The 16,051-nt window shown below is 33.5% G+C and overlaps 1 protein-coding gene across 4 annotated transcripts in view; it reads right to left on the bottom strand.

Annotated features, from left to right (window-relative positions):
* Positions 1 to 2,366: 2,366 nt before the first annotated feature.
* ACAP2 (ArfGAP with coiled-coil, ankyrin repeat and PH domains 2) overlaps positions 2,367 to 16,051 on the bottom strand; it is a 144,226-nt gene continuing 130,541 nt past the window's right edge. For all 4 annotated transcript variants that reach the window (XM_070509147.1, XM_070509149.1, XM_070509148.1 and 1 more), the window contains 3 exons: positions 14,750 to 14,860; positions 12,492 to 12,553; positions 2,367 to 6,856 (listed from right to left, as the gene is read on the bottom strand). In XM_070509147.1, the coding sequence (XP_070365248.1) occupies positions 6,756 to 6,856; positions 12,492 to 12,553; positions 14,750 to 14,860 (274 nt within the window). In that variant the 3' untranslated portion in view covers positions 2,367 to 6,755. The remainder of the gene's footprint in view (positions 6,857 to 12,491; positions 12,554 to 14,749; positions 14,861 to 16,051) is intronic.

Raw genomic sequence — 16,051 nt, 5'->3', positions numbered from 1 at the left:
AGTCCTATAAAAGCGGCTGGAGAAGCCACCGGGGGCTCCCTCCCCATGTGGGCCCAAGAGAATAAAGCAGGTCTACACAGCCATCAGATCCGTGCATCTTTTTTCAATTCCCCGAGCCCCATGGCCCGGTCCTCGGGTTCCCCCCCCCACCCCAATACACCAACATTGCCAAGAATACACAGAAACTAGTGCTCTTCTCTACAGTAGACGAGGGTTTGTATATTGGTACAACTTTCCTGGAGGGACTTTGGCAATACCAAAATCTTTCTGGCCTCTAAGAAAAGTTTTAGTTCTCGCTCCTATTCAAAGGAATGTCTCTCCCGGAGACAGTGGTTCTCAATTTTTGGTTGGCATTAGAAGCACCTGGGGAGCTTGGTAAAAACACAAAGGCTCAGGCCCTATTTATCTTCATTGAGCCTGGGCCTCGATGGTGAGTCTTTTACAGACCAAAGTTTGAAAAGCACTGCCCGAGACCTTCACCCAGCCAACCTCTCCTTCTGCTTCCGACTTTCGCTTAGATGTCACTGCCTGGACAAGTGGTGTCTAAACACCAACCCATCCAGTATCCAGGCGAGCCACCATCTTTAACCATCCCGTGAGGACCACCTATAAAATACCCAGTCCCATCTTTCTCCATCCCAAGAAGGCAAGAGAACAGGAAGTGTGTCTACCTTTTTACCATAATATCCCCAGTACTTAACACAGTGCCTGACTCACTGAATGAGCCTCAAAAATACACTCACTCATTGTGAACCAGCATTTTCACATCTAGGAATTCATTCTAAGGAAATAATTAAGAATGTACTCAAATGTTTAGCCATAAGGATAAAGGAGAACTCGGTTTATGATGGTAAGAAATTGGAATCAAATGTTCATGAATAAATTGGTTAAACTTAAATAAGGAAGCTGTCATTAAAAGTGATGCAGTCAACAAACTGCAAGTGGAAATTTCCAAAAATAGTAAGTAGAGGAAGAACCATAGATTTAGAGACTCGAGACATATTAGCCAACTGCAATAAATGGAACTTATATGAATTCTGATTTGAAGAATCTATTTTTAAAAAACACATTTGAAATAATTGGGAAAATCTGAATACTGACTACATAGTTTTATAGTTTAAGGAAATGTGCTATTATGATTGGTTTTTTTTTTTTTAAGAGCCCTTCTTTTAGAGATACATACTGAACAAGTTGGTGCAATTTCTAGGATTTGGTTTAAAAAAAATCCAGGGAAGAGGAAAAATGAGTGGGAATACAAATAAAACAATGTTAGCCATGAGCTAATAGCTACTGAAGTTATTCTACTTTTGCATGTTTGAAATTTTCCATAATATAAATATTTTTTATACTCCCCCTAAAATGATGTAGAATACTTAAGTTAGGACTTAAAATTGTATTCCTTATTTATTAAGTGCAAGAAGCAGGTAACAAAACAGTATAATCCCATTGTATATAAATAAAAATACATACACTCGAAGGTCTAAAAGGGTATATACCGAGGAAGTAAGTTTCCTCCTTGATACTATCCAGTAGAACTTCCTATGATGATAGATGTCCTATAATCTGACCTATTCAAAACAGTCGTCACTAGGCACATGGCTAGTGCTCTCTTAAAATGCGGCACTGTGACAGATGAACTGAACTCTTAATTTTGCCTAATTTTAATTAAATTTCAGTAGCCACATGTGCCTGGTGGATACCACATTGCACAGCACAGCCAGAGGATGGAATTATGGATGACTGTCTTCTTTTTAACTTATCATTATTTAAACATTTTCCTTATTGTTTTGCAATAAGGAAAACGTGGGCTGTTTGTTTTCATTTAAAACACTGACTGACTATTGATGAGGGTTCTCCACAGAACTATTCTGAAAATGAAGTGAAATAAAGCAAGTTACATAGAAAAAATTTATGTTTCTACTTTCAATTAACTTTTAAAGGAAAGACAAAAGCAGGAAATTCACACTTCCAGGTCTGTTCTTTCAACCCTACATTCCTTCGATCTCAATTCACATAAACACATGTTTTCGTTTGTTTACTAAAAGGACTGAATGTGAATGTGTTGCCTAGACGAGGAATTTCAACAGATATATCAATCATAGTGGAAAAAAATTAGAGCTAGGACAAAAAAACGCCTTTGTGGTTTTTAGCTAATGAATTAATTGGGAGCGATACAGCTCTGTGGTCAGGCAGAATAAAATATTTAAAAGATCAAAATGGATTTCGTGACTGAAGCAATCAGCAAATAGGAGCAATGTGGATCAATCTGACAGGGCTGGAAAGGAATACAGAACGTTAAACACGACGGTCGTTAACAGATATGTCTGCAATTATGTTCACAATAAAGTAGAAGTCTGAGGCATAAAGGAATTATGCCAGGTGAGATTTTTATTGACTCATTATCATAATTTTTCAGCATACAAAGTATTTAATCAAGTATAATATTTACAATTCTTACATAATGTACATTTTAGAATAACTATAAAGATAATGTACTTGCTCCATTTACAATGACAAACTACGGTAAAACTACGTTCACGAATAGATACAAATTCTCTACATACTAATAAAAAGTAAATGGAGAGTTGGTTATACATTCTTTAAAATATACCTTTTCACAGGTAGCAAGAAATATTACATGTAATAAGTCTTTATGACTGGAATGATCCAGAAATACCACAAAGCACAGGTAAACACATAAAGAAAAGTAGCTCATCATTTCCAAGTTAACCTTTTAAGCCTTTGTGTAAAATAAATGGTGCCAACAATCTTTATAATGTAGCAAGCTTTCCCTGTTTAAAATGAACACCCAAAAGGTGGGGAGGGGTGTGGAGGAAAAACGAGAAAATTTAGAACATAAGATAGTGAAAAGATCAATGCAGAGAAAAGTTTACTTAATCAAACCTTGCTTCCTTCCCCTCATTATCTTAAGTAGACAAATCTATGTAAACAGAAAAGGATGTCCACAAAACCATATTTATAGATGTCAGGACTCAGCCAAACTAAATCCAAGCCCGTTTTAGTTATCTTTCATTTGGAAGCATCAAGAGATTCATAAGTATATGGTGAATTAAAATTACCTTTATAATGTTTTGCTTTCATTAATGTTTGTTATTGCAAAAATGTATAATTTAATGTCTTCAAATCCTAATCTATTCCTTCAAGGTAATTTTATACCCAGGTTCTCCAAAATATTTAGAGTCTTTGTTATCAAAACACAGGGAAAGCTGGCAGTCATTATCAGGTTTTGCTGCTTTACAATGATTTCAAATCATTTCATGATACAAGTAAACTGCCCCTGACCAGCAGTCAGTCAGACAGTGGTTCTCGTTCAGCTCTGCTATCAACTAGCAAACCAGTGACCCCCTCTGTAAAACAAGAGGACCAGCCCAGGATCAAAGAAAGGACAGTGTTGGCGCTCTTAGACTAAGATCTCAGAAGTTCTACTGTGAGAATCAGGGGTGATAAAGTAATGTGTCACAGTGCTATTTTTCTGGAGGGCACTGTGAGCAGCAGAAGAGTACACAAAGGGATCTTGCTATAGTTTCTCCTTGTCTCATCCACTCATTTTATTTGTGAGGAGCTGTGAATCCAAAAGGAGTAGTAACTACTAGTCAGTGCGTTTTCCACGATATCATGCAGGTCTAAAGTCATTCTGGATATACAATTCTATAAAAATATATCATTTTTCCAGCTCATGTCCATAGTCAAAACTGCTATCAGAGAGGTTAATTTCACAATATGAGTGATATGGGAATGTCTTATTATTCTAAATATAATTAGTCTAAATATAATTTGGTTTATTGTGACCATACATGTGTAAAATCATATTTGTAAAATACTGCTTAACATATCACAAACTTAAGTTTTCCAGACTATGAAAGTATAAGTTTTTTTTCAAAATGCACACATGAAGAACCAAGTACATATTCCAAATTAAATCTATATGTTTTGGAAAGTAAACGCCAAAGTTCATTAAAATCCACAGTGAAGACTAGTATAAATTAGGCAAACACTGTAATGTAGTGAATCCCTGGAAATTTCTGAATTTCTAAGGATTGTACCAAAAGTAATTTTTAAAACCTCAGAAATCTTAAACATATAAGTGTTACAACGAAAAAGTACAAATAACTACTCAATTACTTTTAGTCTAGTTCTAACGTGAAACTGTATTTTATGAACTTCTCATAGCACTGCTATTCTTACTTTGATATTAATCTAACTTTTAAGTCAATGAGCTAATGATACTGAGCTAAAAGAATGATGAAAAGGAATCAGAAACTAAAATCAGCGAATCAGTTAAGGAAAGAAAACAAAGAGCAATCACATCGACTTATGAAGCCCAAGAGTATGATTAACATTGCTTACAATATAATTTCTCATAATGCATTGAATAATTCACAGCATAACAACACTCAGATTTGTTACACACTATAGAAAAGCTATTAGTTGACACAGCTAAATTGTTCTTGGTAAGAGCCAACCTACTTTGTAACTACTTGTACCTATTAATTTACTTTAAAGCCTTGCTGTTTACTGTATCATTTCCACCAAATTTAATGCAAATTGGGTCTCAATATATTCAACAAACTAAGCCACAGAAATGTATTTTTGTATTGCCAGGCTCCCTTTCTGTTAAAGATTTTGCTTTCTCTGAAGATATTCAGGACCATGATCATCTTTAGTGCACTTCAATTACAGACTGTAACCATTACATTTAAGTGGACACTAATGACCGCCACATTACAACTCCTAACTCAAGCCATAGGAGGTAAGAGTGCTATAAAGAATTGCCTTCACAACCAGAGATCTCAGAGGTGAGCTGAAGCACCAACGGTTGGATCCAAAAGAAAAACTGCCTAGGCCTCCTCAGATAAAGGTTAGGAGCTTTAGGAGAGAAGCCTAGAATTAAAACAGGAATAGGCACTACAAAGGAAAAGTGCGGCTTCTCTTTTCTTTTCTTTTTCTTTCTTTCTGTTTATTTGTTCATTTTCGACATATTTACTTATCCTTGAGCTTTTTGGATAATTAATTTCAAAGTACACTCTAATAAAAATGTTATGAATCAGATTTTTGCAAAGCTGGATGATCTGTGACTCTGAGGTGAAACATGAAAGATTTAATGTTCCTCTTATTATTGTAATTAAAATACAAGGCTTTGGAAGTTAGCATTTTCTTAGAAATAGTTCATAAATATATTTTTATCCTTATCTAATATACAGTGATTATTACTAAATAAGCATTATATGCATGCAATTTGGCCAAACAAATATGGAAGACTTTCTGTGATGTGAATTTATTTCAGTATAATTCCTATTTAGATAGATCTGTTTTGCCATTTAATCAACTTATAAAATTCTAGTTATTGGGGGGTAAATGTTACAAAATTTATTATCTACCCAATTAAATATAATTTCTCCACTTCTTTCATAACTGAAGTTTAAAAATTTCTCTTATTTAGAAACTGAGTATCAATAATATTTACTTACATGTAACTTGTAAAAGATTAAATTTAATTGTTGACTATATTAGAAAGAAACCATAAGGCAAATTACTTATTTTATACTCTAAGAAGATACGTCAATCAAAGATAGAATCAGACTAATTTGTGGCATATACATGTAAATTAGTATATCCATAATATTTTGGAATTCAAGGCTCTATGATTCATGTAACCAAATATTAAAGCTATAGAGATGCTATAATTTAAGACAATGTACACTGTGTATAACAAGTACACAGGACAGATGTTGGAAAAGTTAAAAAGTAATTTACTGCTGTATATTTTAGTATAAATTAAGAAAAACATGAGTTTTTTCCTCCTTTTAGAGAGATTTTTCTCTCAACTAGGAGCAATAGCAAAAATGTATCTTGAAAAGAACAAATTTCAAATATAAAAATGCTCTACATTATTTTATAAATCAACTTCTCCTTTAAAAGTTACAATCTGATGAAAGCATAATTTTGCAACATTCAAGTAACCTCTGAAACAGAGTTTTATAACATCAATAAATTTGTCAAGGTTTTAGGAAATCAGCCCAACAACGAAGAATTACAACTTCTATAACTGAGATTCTTTTGGTGATTAAAAAAGATTAAGGGTTTCTTTTTGCTTTATAAACTGGAATAAATCTAAAGGACTGAGTTATGTCTACCTATAGAGCCATTATACGCCTGTTAAAGTACTGGCCAATAACCAGACATGTAAGAAGTACAACTGCATTTATGAGCAAATGGGGGAAACATATTCTCTAGTTCTAATAATTAAATTACATACTGTGGGTATGATAGCTAGGCTACCAAGACAGCGAAAAAACTATTTCTGAACCACCAAAATCATTAGGGAAGCTAAAGAAAAGACATATTCTCGAGCAGGCAGAACAGTCAGCTTCCACTTGATGCAGACATGCTAGACTGAACGATCCTGGGACGATGCATGGAAAAACATCAATGCTACTTCACTGGCAATAAAAGAGGTTTTGTCTAAACTCTTAACATCTTGTCACCTAAAAAAATGGCCCTTTAAACAGGCTTTCTTTTTTTAATAAAAGAGGTCCTAAGGTAGGTTCTTCTCCCAACTACTACAGATCAATGTTTTAATTTATAAAAATATCAATAAATGGGTACCTTTTTTCTAAACCACTCAATATCTACTAAAATTAAGAAGCAGAATTAAAGCAGTAAAAATTTGTCAATTTTCAGATGTACACATTAGGGGGTCAAAAGATTTAATATTTTCTCCTTATTAAAAAAATTCAGAATTTCTGTGAATCTTGCTGGAAACGATTTAGTTTCTCTGGATTATTGGATGCCATTTGGGAAAAATCACGAAAAATGTCCTGGTAAGTTTCATCACCTGTATGAAAGTAAAATAAGGACATTTAAAAAACTTATACAGTGAAAATATTCATAAACAACATTCATTTTTATAACTGGTAACTATTTTATAATTCCTTACATTAAAATTTTGTTCAGATGAGCATTTTTGGAAGGAAAAAGACCAACTAAATATAAATATTTGGAAAGTATATAGTGAAAGAAAAAAAAACTATACCTGAAAAACACCTCAGGTGCAGCCACAGAGGAAAGCTCAGAGTTAGAAAAGAGCAAAGATGCAAGTGTTTTAAAGCAATGTAAAGAAATACATTTATTAACACATGAGAAATAAAAGTCATTCTAAATGAGGTATAGTAAATGAGGCATTCTTTAAATAAATATTTCCCTTGATCAAGGCCAAAACAAAGGACCAAAAATAAATACTAATGTTTCTGATGGATGCAAGTTATTAACAAAGGTAAACTGATAATCAGGCGGGGGAAAAAAACCAATTTTAATATTATCTTTTAATTAAAAGGCATTTTAATTTAAATAGCATGTAAAAAAGTAATTCTTTACTCAAACTTTAAAACTAATGCACCTAATGCACTGCTTACTAAGCTTATAAAGTAATAAAGCCTAGAAGATGACTATAAAATCATAGTTTCACATTTAGTCAGAAGTTTTTTATTTACTGTTGGTCATATGAGCAAGAATGCTATGACAAAAGGGGAATAAATACCAAAGACATCTGCTAAATTAGAGTAATACACATATGTATATATGTACAAATATGCCTGCAGAGAAGTAGATTATAGATATTGATACTATAGCAGATTGAATATGATATTTTTCTTGCCATGAGAAACTAAATATATACACACATACAGATTAATTCCTCATACAAAGGATTTGTACAAAGCAAAATCTTATTTTCAAGATGAATCATTCATCATAAATGCTTCCTGTTAAACATTCGCTTTATATAGAAGCTTGGCATAGTTCTGTTTTCAAGATTTAGACCATCAAATACTATTTTGGATAATTATTGTTGCAACATGGTTCTATAATTATTTCCCCTAACATACCTTGCATCCATCTTATTACAAATTCATTACTACAGTTGTTGTTAATAGTGCAGTAAGTTGTGTCAGCTTTTAAAAAGCGAGATTTCTGAGGCAAGAGATTCATACCAAAAGCTAGAGAATTAGAAAAAAGATGGGGGAGGGAGAAAAAGATCTAGTAAAAAGGTTTAACAGCATAACCCAAGATTTTCAATAAAAAATTTTAATACTTCTACTATTTAATCACTTTTAACATTAGTCTATGTAAAAAGCAAGTTATTAAAATCTCTATATAGTTTTCATTTAGCCCTGGAAATTTTCTCATGACCTGAATCAATCAATCTACTTTAAAAAGAAAAAATACAGTAAGAAGAGAATCTTAACAGGCTGGCTAAGAGTAACATCTAACTCATATTATTGTTCCTAATACAATAAAAATAAAGATTGATATGCTGGAACAACTGGTAAGACAATCCAATACACCATGATTTCTTAAAAGTTTACTCCCACATTAAAAGACAAACTACAATCTATTCCCATTTTTAGCCACTCTAAAATATATAAAATAAACTGAGAAGAGACCAACATTAAATATCAATTAACAAATCATACAAAATATTTTAAAATTTTTCTTATTCTTAGATGTTGAATTAAAATATTTAAAATATTTATTGTAAACATTATAAATATTTTTAAAATACTATTTAAACTGGAGAGTGTGGAATTTTACTTCCAACAAAGTGTAAAGTGCAGATTATAATACAAAAATACCACACTGATTTTACCATTCAACACCAGAAGTAACTTAAAAGGCACACGTTATACATTCAAGAAATAGGAGAAAGGATCTAGCAGACACTAATGCCAAATAGTTTACATATAGCACCAGATGAGCATTAAGTATTACAACAGTACAATGGCAATATATGGCTTCTACTATTAGCAATGCATATTTTTTATAACAAGCCGTGGGATTTTTTTTTCTTTTTGTGGTTTTCCAGTTTTTGTTTTTAAATCATCTAGTACATACTACACAAGCACATTTTAGTAGAACCATTGTACCATGCAAAACAAATTATAAGATCTTCTATTCACTGAATTAAATGCTTCCTTGAAGCAAGTGTTGGTGCTACACTAAGCATTGGTCTCACTTACTGAATACGTTTTAAGTGTTAATACAATACAAAAGGAAGTCTCACCTGCACTCACACACACAAAACTTTTTGTTAACATTCAGTTTCTAACAAAACATTAATTAATGGACTATCAATATAATACCTTTCTTGGGCCCCAAAATGTGTTGTCAAAAAGCAAACATTACAATAACAACAGTGACTAAGATATTCAATATAGTTAACACAAATTGAACTTCAATGTGATTCTTTAAAATTTAAATATAATTTTGATCATTTAGAATTTTTCCCAAGGCAAATATAACTTGTCTACACTAGAATACATAAACAAGAACCGAGAATATGTTGCCATGAAAAGTTCACAGAAGTACATTTAACAGTTTATTATAAATGGTAAACAACTAATCACCCAATATTGTAATGCTAAGTTATATCCTTTAAATGACTTAATCACATTCTATTTCTCTTCAGAAAGCTAACTCTTCTATGTGCTTGGACAGTTCTGAGTTTTAAAAATGTGGACTGCTGTGTTTCCACTGATAGTTTAAAATAGTTTTTGATTTTTGGTATTCAGAATATCCATTTCAACAGTAGTTATGATGATCCAAGATTCTGCTCTTGAAATGTACTCCTCTCAAAGAGATGGCAGCATGTGAGACCCCACCCCCAGGTGATCAAGTGTGATCCTGCCCCTTGTGGGTTGATTACAGCTTCCTCTTTATAACTGACTAATCAGTGACCAACCTTTACCAGCGACACAGTCACATAACCAGCAGTAGTTGACTAAAGCAACGATTTTCAACTGGCTGAGAAACTCTGCCAACAATCAAGAGGAGTCATTGAGCCAGAGACTGTGGGAACCACCAAAATGGTTTCCAATGACTGAGAGCAGGGCATGATAGTTCACTCACCCACCCAGCCTCCTGAGAGCTGCAGAACTGCTCAAGAGGGAGACGTCTTCCCTTCGGGAAACGTGTGCTTTTACATGACCTTGCAAAAAATAGAGTCTCAGGCCCTTAGGACTGTAGATAGAAAATTCAGAAGTGGGGTTTCCTAGAAATAGGTCTATGATTCCCAAAGATAGCATCTAAGTCTTATATGGTGAGCTCTTCATTATCAAAAGATTGAAAATACTTGCATTTAAAATTTACCCAGAATTCTGAAGTTTTTCTTTCTATTGCTAGGCAAAAAAAAAGGGTCTAGATAAAACAATCAACCAAAATCTATGAGAGAAAAATTTACAGTGATAAGTGGAGGGGTAAAATAAAGACCTACTGCCTGAGCAAACACGTCTGCCCTCCAAAGACTCACAGAGGAACAGAAAAGTAGCCAGAGAGCAATTACAGTGCCATTTCACCACATCACCTGTGTAAGTACAAAAGTGTTCTACTTTAAATATGAGACCATCTAAATGAATTAAAAATCTAATTATTATCAAGATGGTCCTCAAATAGATCAAAATCTCATTTTATTCTGCTGATACACCATTTCCAGAATTCCGATCTAGTTTTTAACTGCTAAATTAAAATCTGAGAGCGGTAAGAAAGCTTGTTTTTTAAAAGGAGGCTTTTTTCAAATTTTCATTCAAATAAATCATAAAAATCTATTTTTCTACTGATGAGTGGAAGGTAAATACTCATAAACTTATACATAAAACGACAGTGAAAGAGACATCTGAATGCCCCTTAAAAGGTGGCAGCAGAAGCCCAAGCAACTTGGGTGGAACTAGAAGCTGCAAGAACATAAGAGGCCCTCTCCTTTCAAGCTTCCCAACTCCAGAGAAAAGTCGACCACTGACCTTCTGACTAATCAGTTGGGTGTAACTTCATCAGCAAACACCTTGAGGAAAGAGCAGCTGACCAAACATTTAAGTATAAAATTTCAGGGGAAAGAAAACTATTTAACTTGAAATCTTGAAGTTCACACTTATCTCACAAATGTCAGGTGATATCCTTTGAGTAATTTTTAAAGTGCTTAAACACAAAGGCCTCAAAAATGGCCTAGTAATACTATCACTTAAGTGTATCTGTTACAAAATTATAACTTATTTAAAATTTAACATTCAAGTTTAAAACATACGGGTGACATTCAGAATTAACTCTGAGACATCACCCTTACTCAGCACTCTCACATCTTGGTCTGTCATGAGCCAGTAGTACTGTCTGATCCATAGGATTAAAATGGGACACCCTAGATTAGAACTATCTAGCAGAAGTGCTTCTATTCTCAAAGTTCGTACTGTTCCCTATTAAATTAGACCAAAAAAAGTAGTAAACGCGGTCCTCTGAGAAAAGAATGGCCCTATATTTATATTAATTATATATTAATCTGGTTAAAATAAAAGTAAATGGCTGAAGTTAGTATAAAGTACAGAAATTTCAAAATATATTAAAACAAAAATAGATGATATTACCAAGCCATTTTTAAAATACTATATTATTTTCATTGGAAAAAAATCAAATATACTGAACATTCTCAATCATTTTAGTCATGAATTTCTAAAATTTTACTAATATGTATATGAATTTAAAACAGATAAATTAGAAATTCATATACTCAAATTAATGAAACTAGAGATCCAATTATTACTCTCTCCTTTGTAAAGAATGTCTAATTAGGATGTGTTCAAACAAAGGAAGCTGATCAGCCACCTTTCTTCATATTTTGACTCAAAGGTAAATATTATTCAAAATGAGACGTGAGCTGATCCTGAGCTGATATTTCTCTAACAAGAACAAGTCTACTTTGCCATCAGGTTTATGAAATATTGTTCTAAATACTTCCATTTATCCAACAGATACTGTCCAATTGCTTAGGGCAAAGCTACAAGAGAAAATGAGACCTTTTCCCTATGCCTTTTAAAGGAATTCTACTTCCATTATAGGCTCTTCTTAACCTACTAGTAAATTTTATTTTTAAACTTTCAACTCATTTTTAGGTCAGAGTATGAAACTCTTAATGCAATAAACTTTTTCTAGGTATTTTCCATACTGACTTTTTATATGCCAACATGTGGTAATTTGTTTTTTCCCTGAACACAATTTATAGAAATTCCCTGAATAACAAAAAGAAAACAATTTTGTTATATTCACGTGACAGCTAAAGAGAATTCCAAAAAGAAAACTATTGTGCTGCTGTAAGTGTATAAAGATACGTTATCATTCCATTCACTTCACTGGAATGTATATGGAAGACATCTGTACAGCAGATAAAGAAGTCAGCAGCCAGAGTTTAAATACAGCAAGTAAATGTGTACTGTAATAGGAATAGTTACGGATTTTTAAAGGCCCAGGAGTTACCACCCCCAGGAATTCAGTAAGCAGTACATACTTAATAACTCACAATTTACAAGTTATAAAACCTCTATAGTAATAAGTCAGTTTGCTAAAGAACTATGAATCTTCCAATTGTAAACTGATAAATTCCTGAATGCATTTCTTATACTGCATTTCGGTATGGTTATTAGTAGAATATTGACCTGGCTGTCCATAAAGTCCTTCTGATTCCCGCATCTCTTCATTCATTCTTGCTAAACGTAACCTAAAATTACAGAAAAGAAGTTTTTAGATGAAGTTATACAATATAAATATTTGCAAACTAATGAATTATATAGGCAGGCAAAACATGCACAGACGTAATTTTTTCTTTTACCAGTATTTGCCACTAAAATAAACAGACTTTCAGTTTGTCAGACCCAGCAATCTGAGATACAAAAATAACTATTTTACTTTACAGAATTCTCATGAGAGAAGACAGTAAAAGATTTCTAACAAGTGCACTACAGCTCTGTTTAAGCAGGATCCTTGCAGCACCTCCAGCACCTTGCTTCCTCCAGACTCGAGAGAACTCCTGGCTTCTACAGCAACCTGTCAAACTTTAACTGCCAACTGCTGAAATTACTGCTTCTATAGTTTGGAAGCAATAGTCTGTCGTAAGTACATTCTGGTTCACCCAGAGATGAGGTAGTTCCAGACACATAAATAGCATGTGTTATCTCTAAATAGTGGGAATATTTTGATATACAAACATTGTAATAAATGACCATAAGTTACTAAGATTTTCCCAAAGTTACCATATTGGTTATACATTCTTATTCGGTTTACTCACCCTGGCAGCAGGAAGACATGTAGCACTGGATTAAGAAGAATTTCCTCCCATTTTCTTACTAACTTACTACTTTTGAAACAGGCAAATGTTGCCTTTGGTGCCACTCTCCTACTCTGCACTACTTGCCTGTCCTTCAGGCCACCAAATACTCATTGCCTTCCCAGACCTCTATCTCCCTCTTCTAACATGCTCTCTGGCAATTGCAGTGTCTGACATAGGCTTTCCTATCTTCAGTACCACAATCCTCTCCCATCTCCTTTCTCAACCACTGTGTGAATTAATAATAGCACCATAAGTCTCCCTTTGATATTTGAACTTTTCAAAGAAGACATTTATTTTCAACAACGTTTAAGTGAAACTGAAGTCCTCACACAAAGTATAATGAGAAAACTTAGACAATTTGGGAATAGATATTTTTGGGGAAGAGGGGGCCACTACTATAAGAACTGCCTGGAACCCTGCAAAACCAGGGTTCGCTTCTCTGTACTATTCATATCTTTTCTTTAATAACTTATCTTTCTCCAACTATAACTCTATAATAATTTAATAGTTCTAAATTTGCCTACGATAGCCTCCACAATAACAACTCCTCCTCTAGTGGGGAAAGGAAGTTGAGTACAAAGTATGTTTTGCCATTCGTTGTTTGTTTATTTGGCAGGGGTCAGGGAGGGGTGATACACGGCAAGTCAAGAATTCTCAGCGGGAGCTCAGGAGTTCAAGGCAGTCACAGGACTTTCTCTTTGTAAGTGACTAAGATTCAGTAGTGTGGATGGAACTCTCTCTACTAATATAATAGGGGATCAACAATTCTGGGCTTCATCTAGCCCGGAATAGCATGAATAAGTGACTTCATACAACACATGCTTGAGATCTCCTACATAACAATGAAGTGTAGGTGACAGTCACATTTCTAGATTCCAAGTGTAACAAACAACTCTGATCTAAGATGAAAATCAAATAAGGACTTCAAAATTCTTTAACAGATCATATTAAGTTGTAGTCAAACATTCAAAAACAAGTATTTTTATCTTAAAATAGACTATTCATGTGAATAATTCTTTAAAAAAATAAGCACAAACAGATCCCTAAGTATCACCGCCCAAAGGCAATGCAACTGCAAAAGTTACTATTATCAGTGCAGCTTCCTCCCTACTGATAATCCTCCGATTCTTGACATAGAAGAACAATTGCCTCTTCCAGGACCAGTCCAACCCTCACCCCAGGACTGTACTAACAGTTAAAGAATCCATCTTAGAGAAGTCACTAGTTTTCTGCCCCTACTGGTCAGGCAATATAACAGAAGTGGCTAAGAACACGGGTTTTAGATGCAGAATTCTTGGTTTCAAATTCCAGCTCCAGCACTTACTAGTATCTCAAATTATCTGTGGTTTGGCTTCCTTATAAAATTAGGCTAATAATAATAATACCTTCCTCATAGGGCTATTGTGAGAACCAAATAAGTTCACGTACATAAAGAGCTTAATACATTTAACGTGCTTAGAGAAGTACACGGCATATAGCAAACAACCACCCAAGTTTAAAGTTCACACCTATGCATGAAACCCTGTTAAAACCCTGTACAAGTAATATATTGTATGAGAAATAGTCAAGTAAAATGAAAACACTTACAAGGTCACTATATCAGCATTGGCTGCTTCCACAGCTATACTCAAAGGGTCTTTCCCTTCTTCATCAGTGGCATGTTGATTGGCACCTCGTTTTAGGAATAAACATACTTGCCTATTTAAAGAAACAGCATTTTTGAGATAGTGCCAATAAGAAAAAAATTAACAGTCACCTTAAAAAATAAAGAGCACTAACCAACTTAAAGAAATAACATTTTCATTAGGAAATTCTTGATTCATTCTATAAGTATTTATTGAACACTGGCTCTCACAATAAAAATTTACCATGATTAGCATTTTACAAATCTCGAGATATTTTCACATGTAACCTGGTATTGTATAGCATAATGGGATTTATACATTATGGTCCTTATCCTCAAAGAATAGCATAAAAAGATGTTCACAGATATCTATAAACTTAAACAAAACAAAAATCACTCAAAGTGATTATTTGGGAAAGAAGGAAGCCAAAGCAATGCTAACATCATAATATATTAATGATAATACAACAGCGAAGAGTGGGAAGGAATCCTCCTGCTGTATTCCACAAATATGCATAACTTGAAGAAATTGACAAAAATAAAAAAAATTGGAAGGATGAGTAAATGAAGACTATGAAGTAAAATGGAAAGAATTATGATTGTTTAAGAAGGAAACAAAGAGGATGAGTTAAATACTATTGTTTGAAGTACAGAAAAGTTTTTATGATGAAGTTATTGAACTGAATCTCTTTGCTGATAGAGGGAAAGAAAACAAGCTATGATCCAAATAAAAGGTGCCATAAATAAACAAAAATGGCAGCTTCTTGCTTGTCAAGGTAATAAAAATTGGATATCCTGAGATGTTTTATTAAAAAACAATCACCTATGACACAAACTTTTCATATAAGGCTGACATTTTGACTTCATTAACACCCTCTAATAAATAGCCCATTTTCATGGCTTTATTCTGTGAATCTAAATATTACTCCAGAAGCCACAACATCAATAGTACAGACTAAGAATTTACTTAAAACCTTGACTTTAGCTACCCTATGGGAAAACTAAAATGTCCAAAGTTACGAAATTCTCCCAAAATGTGTGTGCCATGTTCATAATGTATGTGTACTTGCACAAAGACATACAAACACAGACTTAAGCTGTCAAACAAAATCACTGTAATTTCAGTACTGTTTGAAATACTAAAGCTGATCTGTAAAAATGACAAGTGAAATTCAAAGTAAACTTTGCAATTTTCTTATCTGAAAAGTAACCATAGCTTTTTTCTGAATGAGATTTTTAAAATTTCAAATTCCATCATGACAATA

The sequence above is a fragment of the Equus asinus genome, chromosome 5 (assembly GCF_041296235.1).
Source record: "Equus asinus isolate D_3611 breed Donkey chromosome 5, EquAss-T2T_v2, whole genome shotgun sequence".
Lineage (NCBI taxonomy): Eukaryota > Metazoa > Chordata > Mammalia > Perissodactyla > Equidae > Equus > Equus asinus.
The sequence above is the reverse complement of the archived record's forward strand: the minus strand, read 5'-3'. Positions and strand labels throughout refer to the sequence as shown.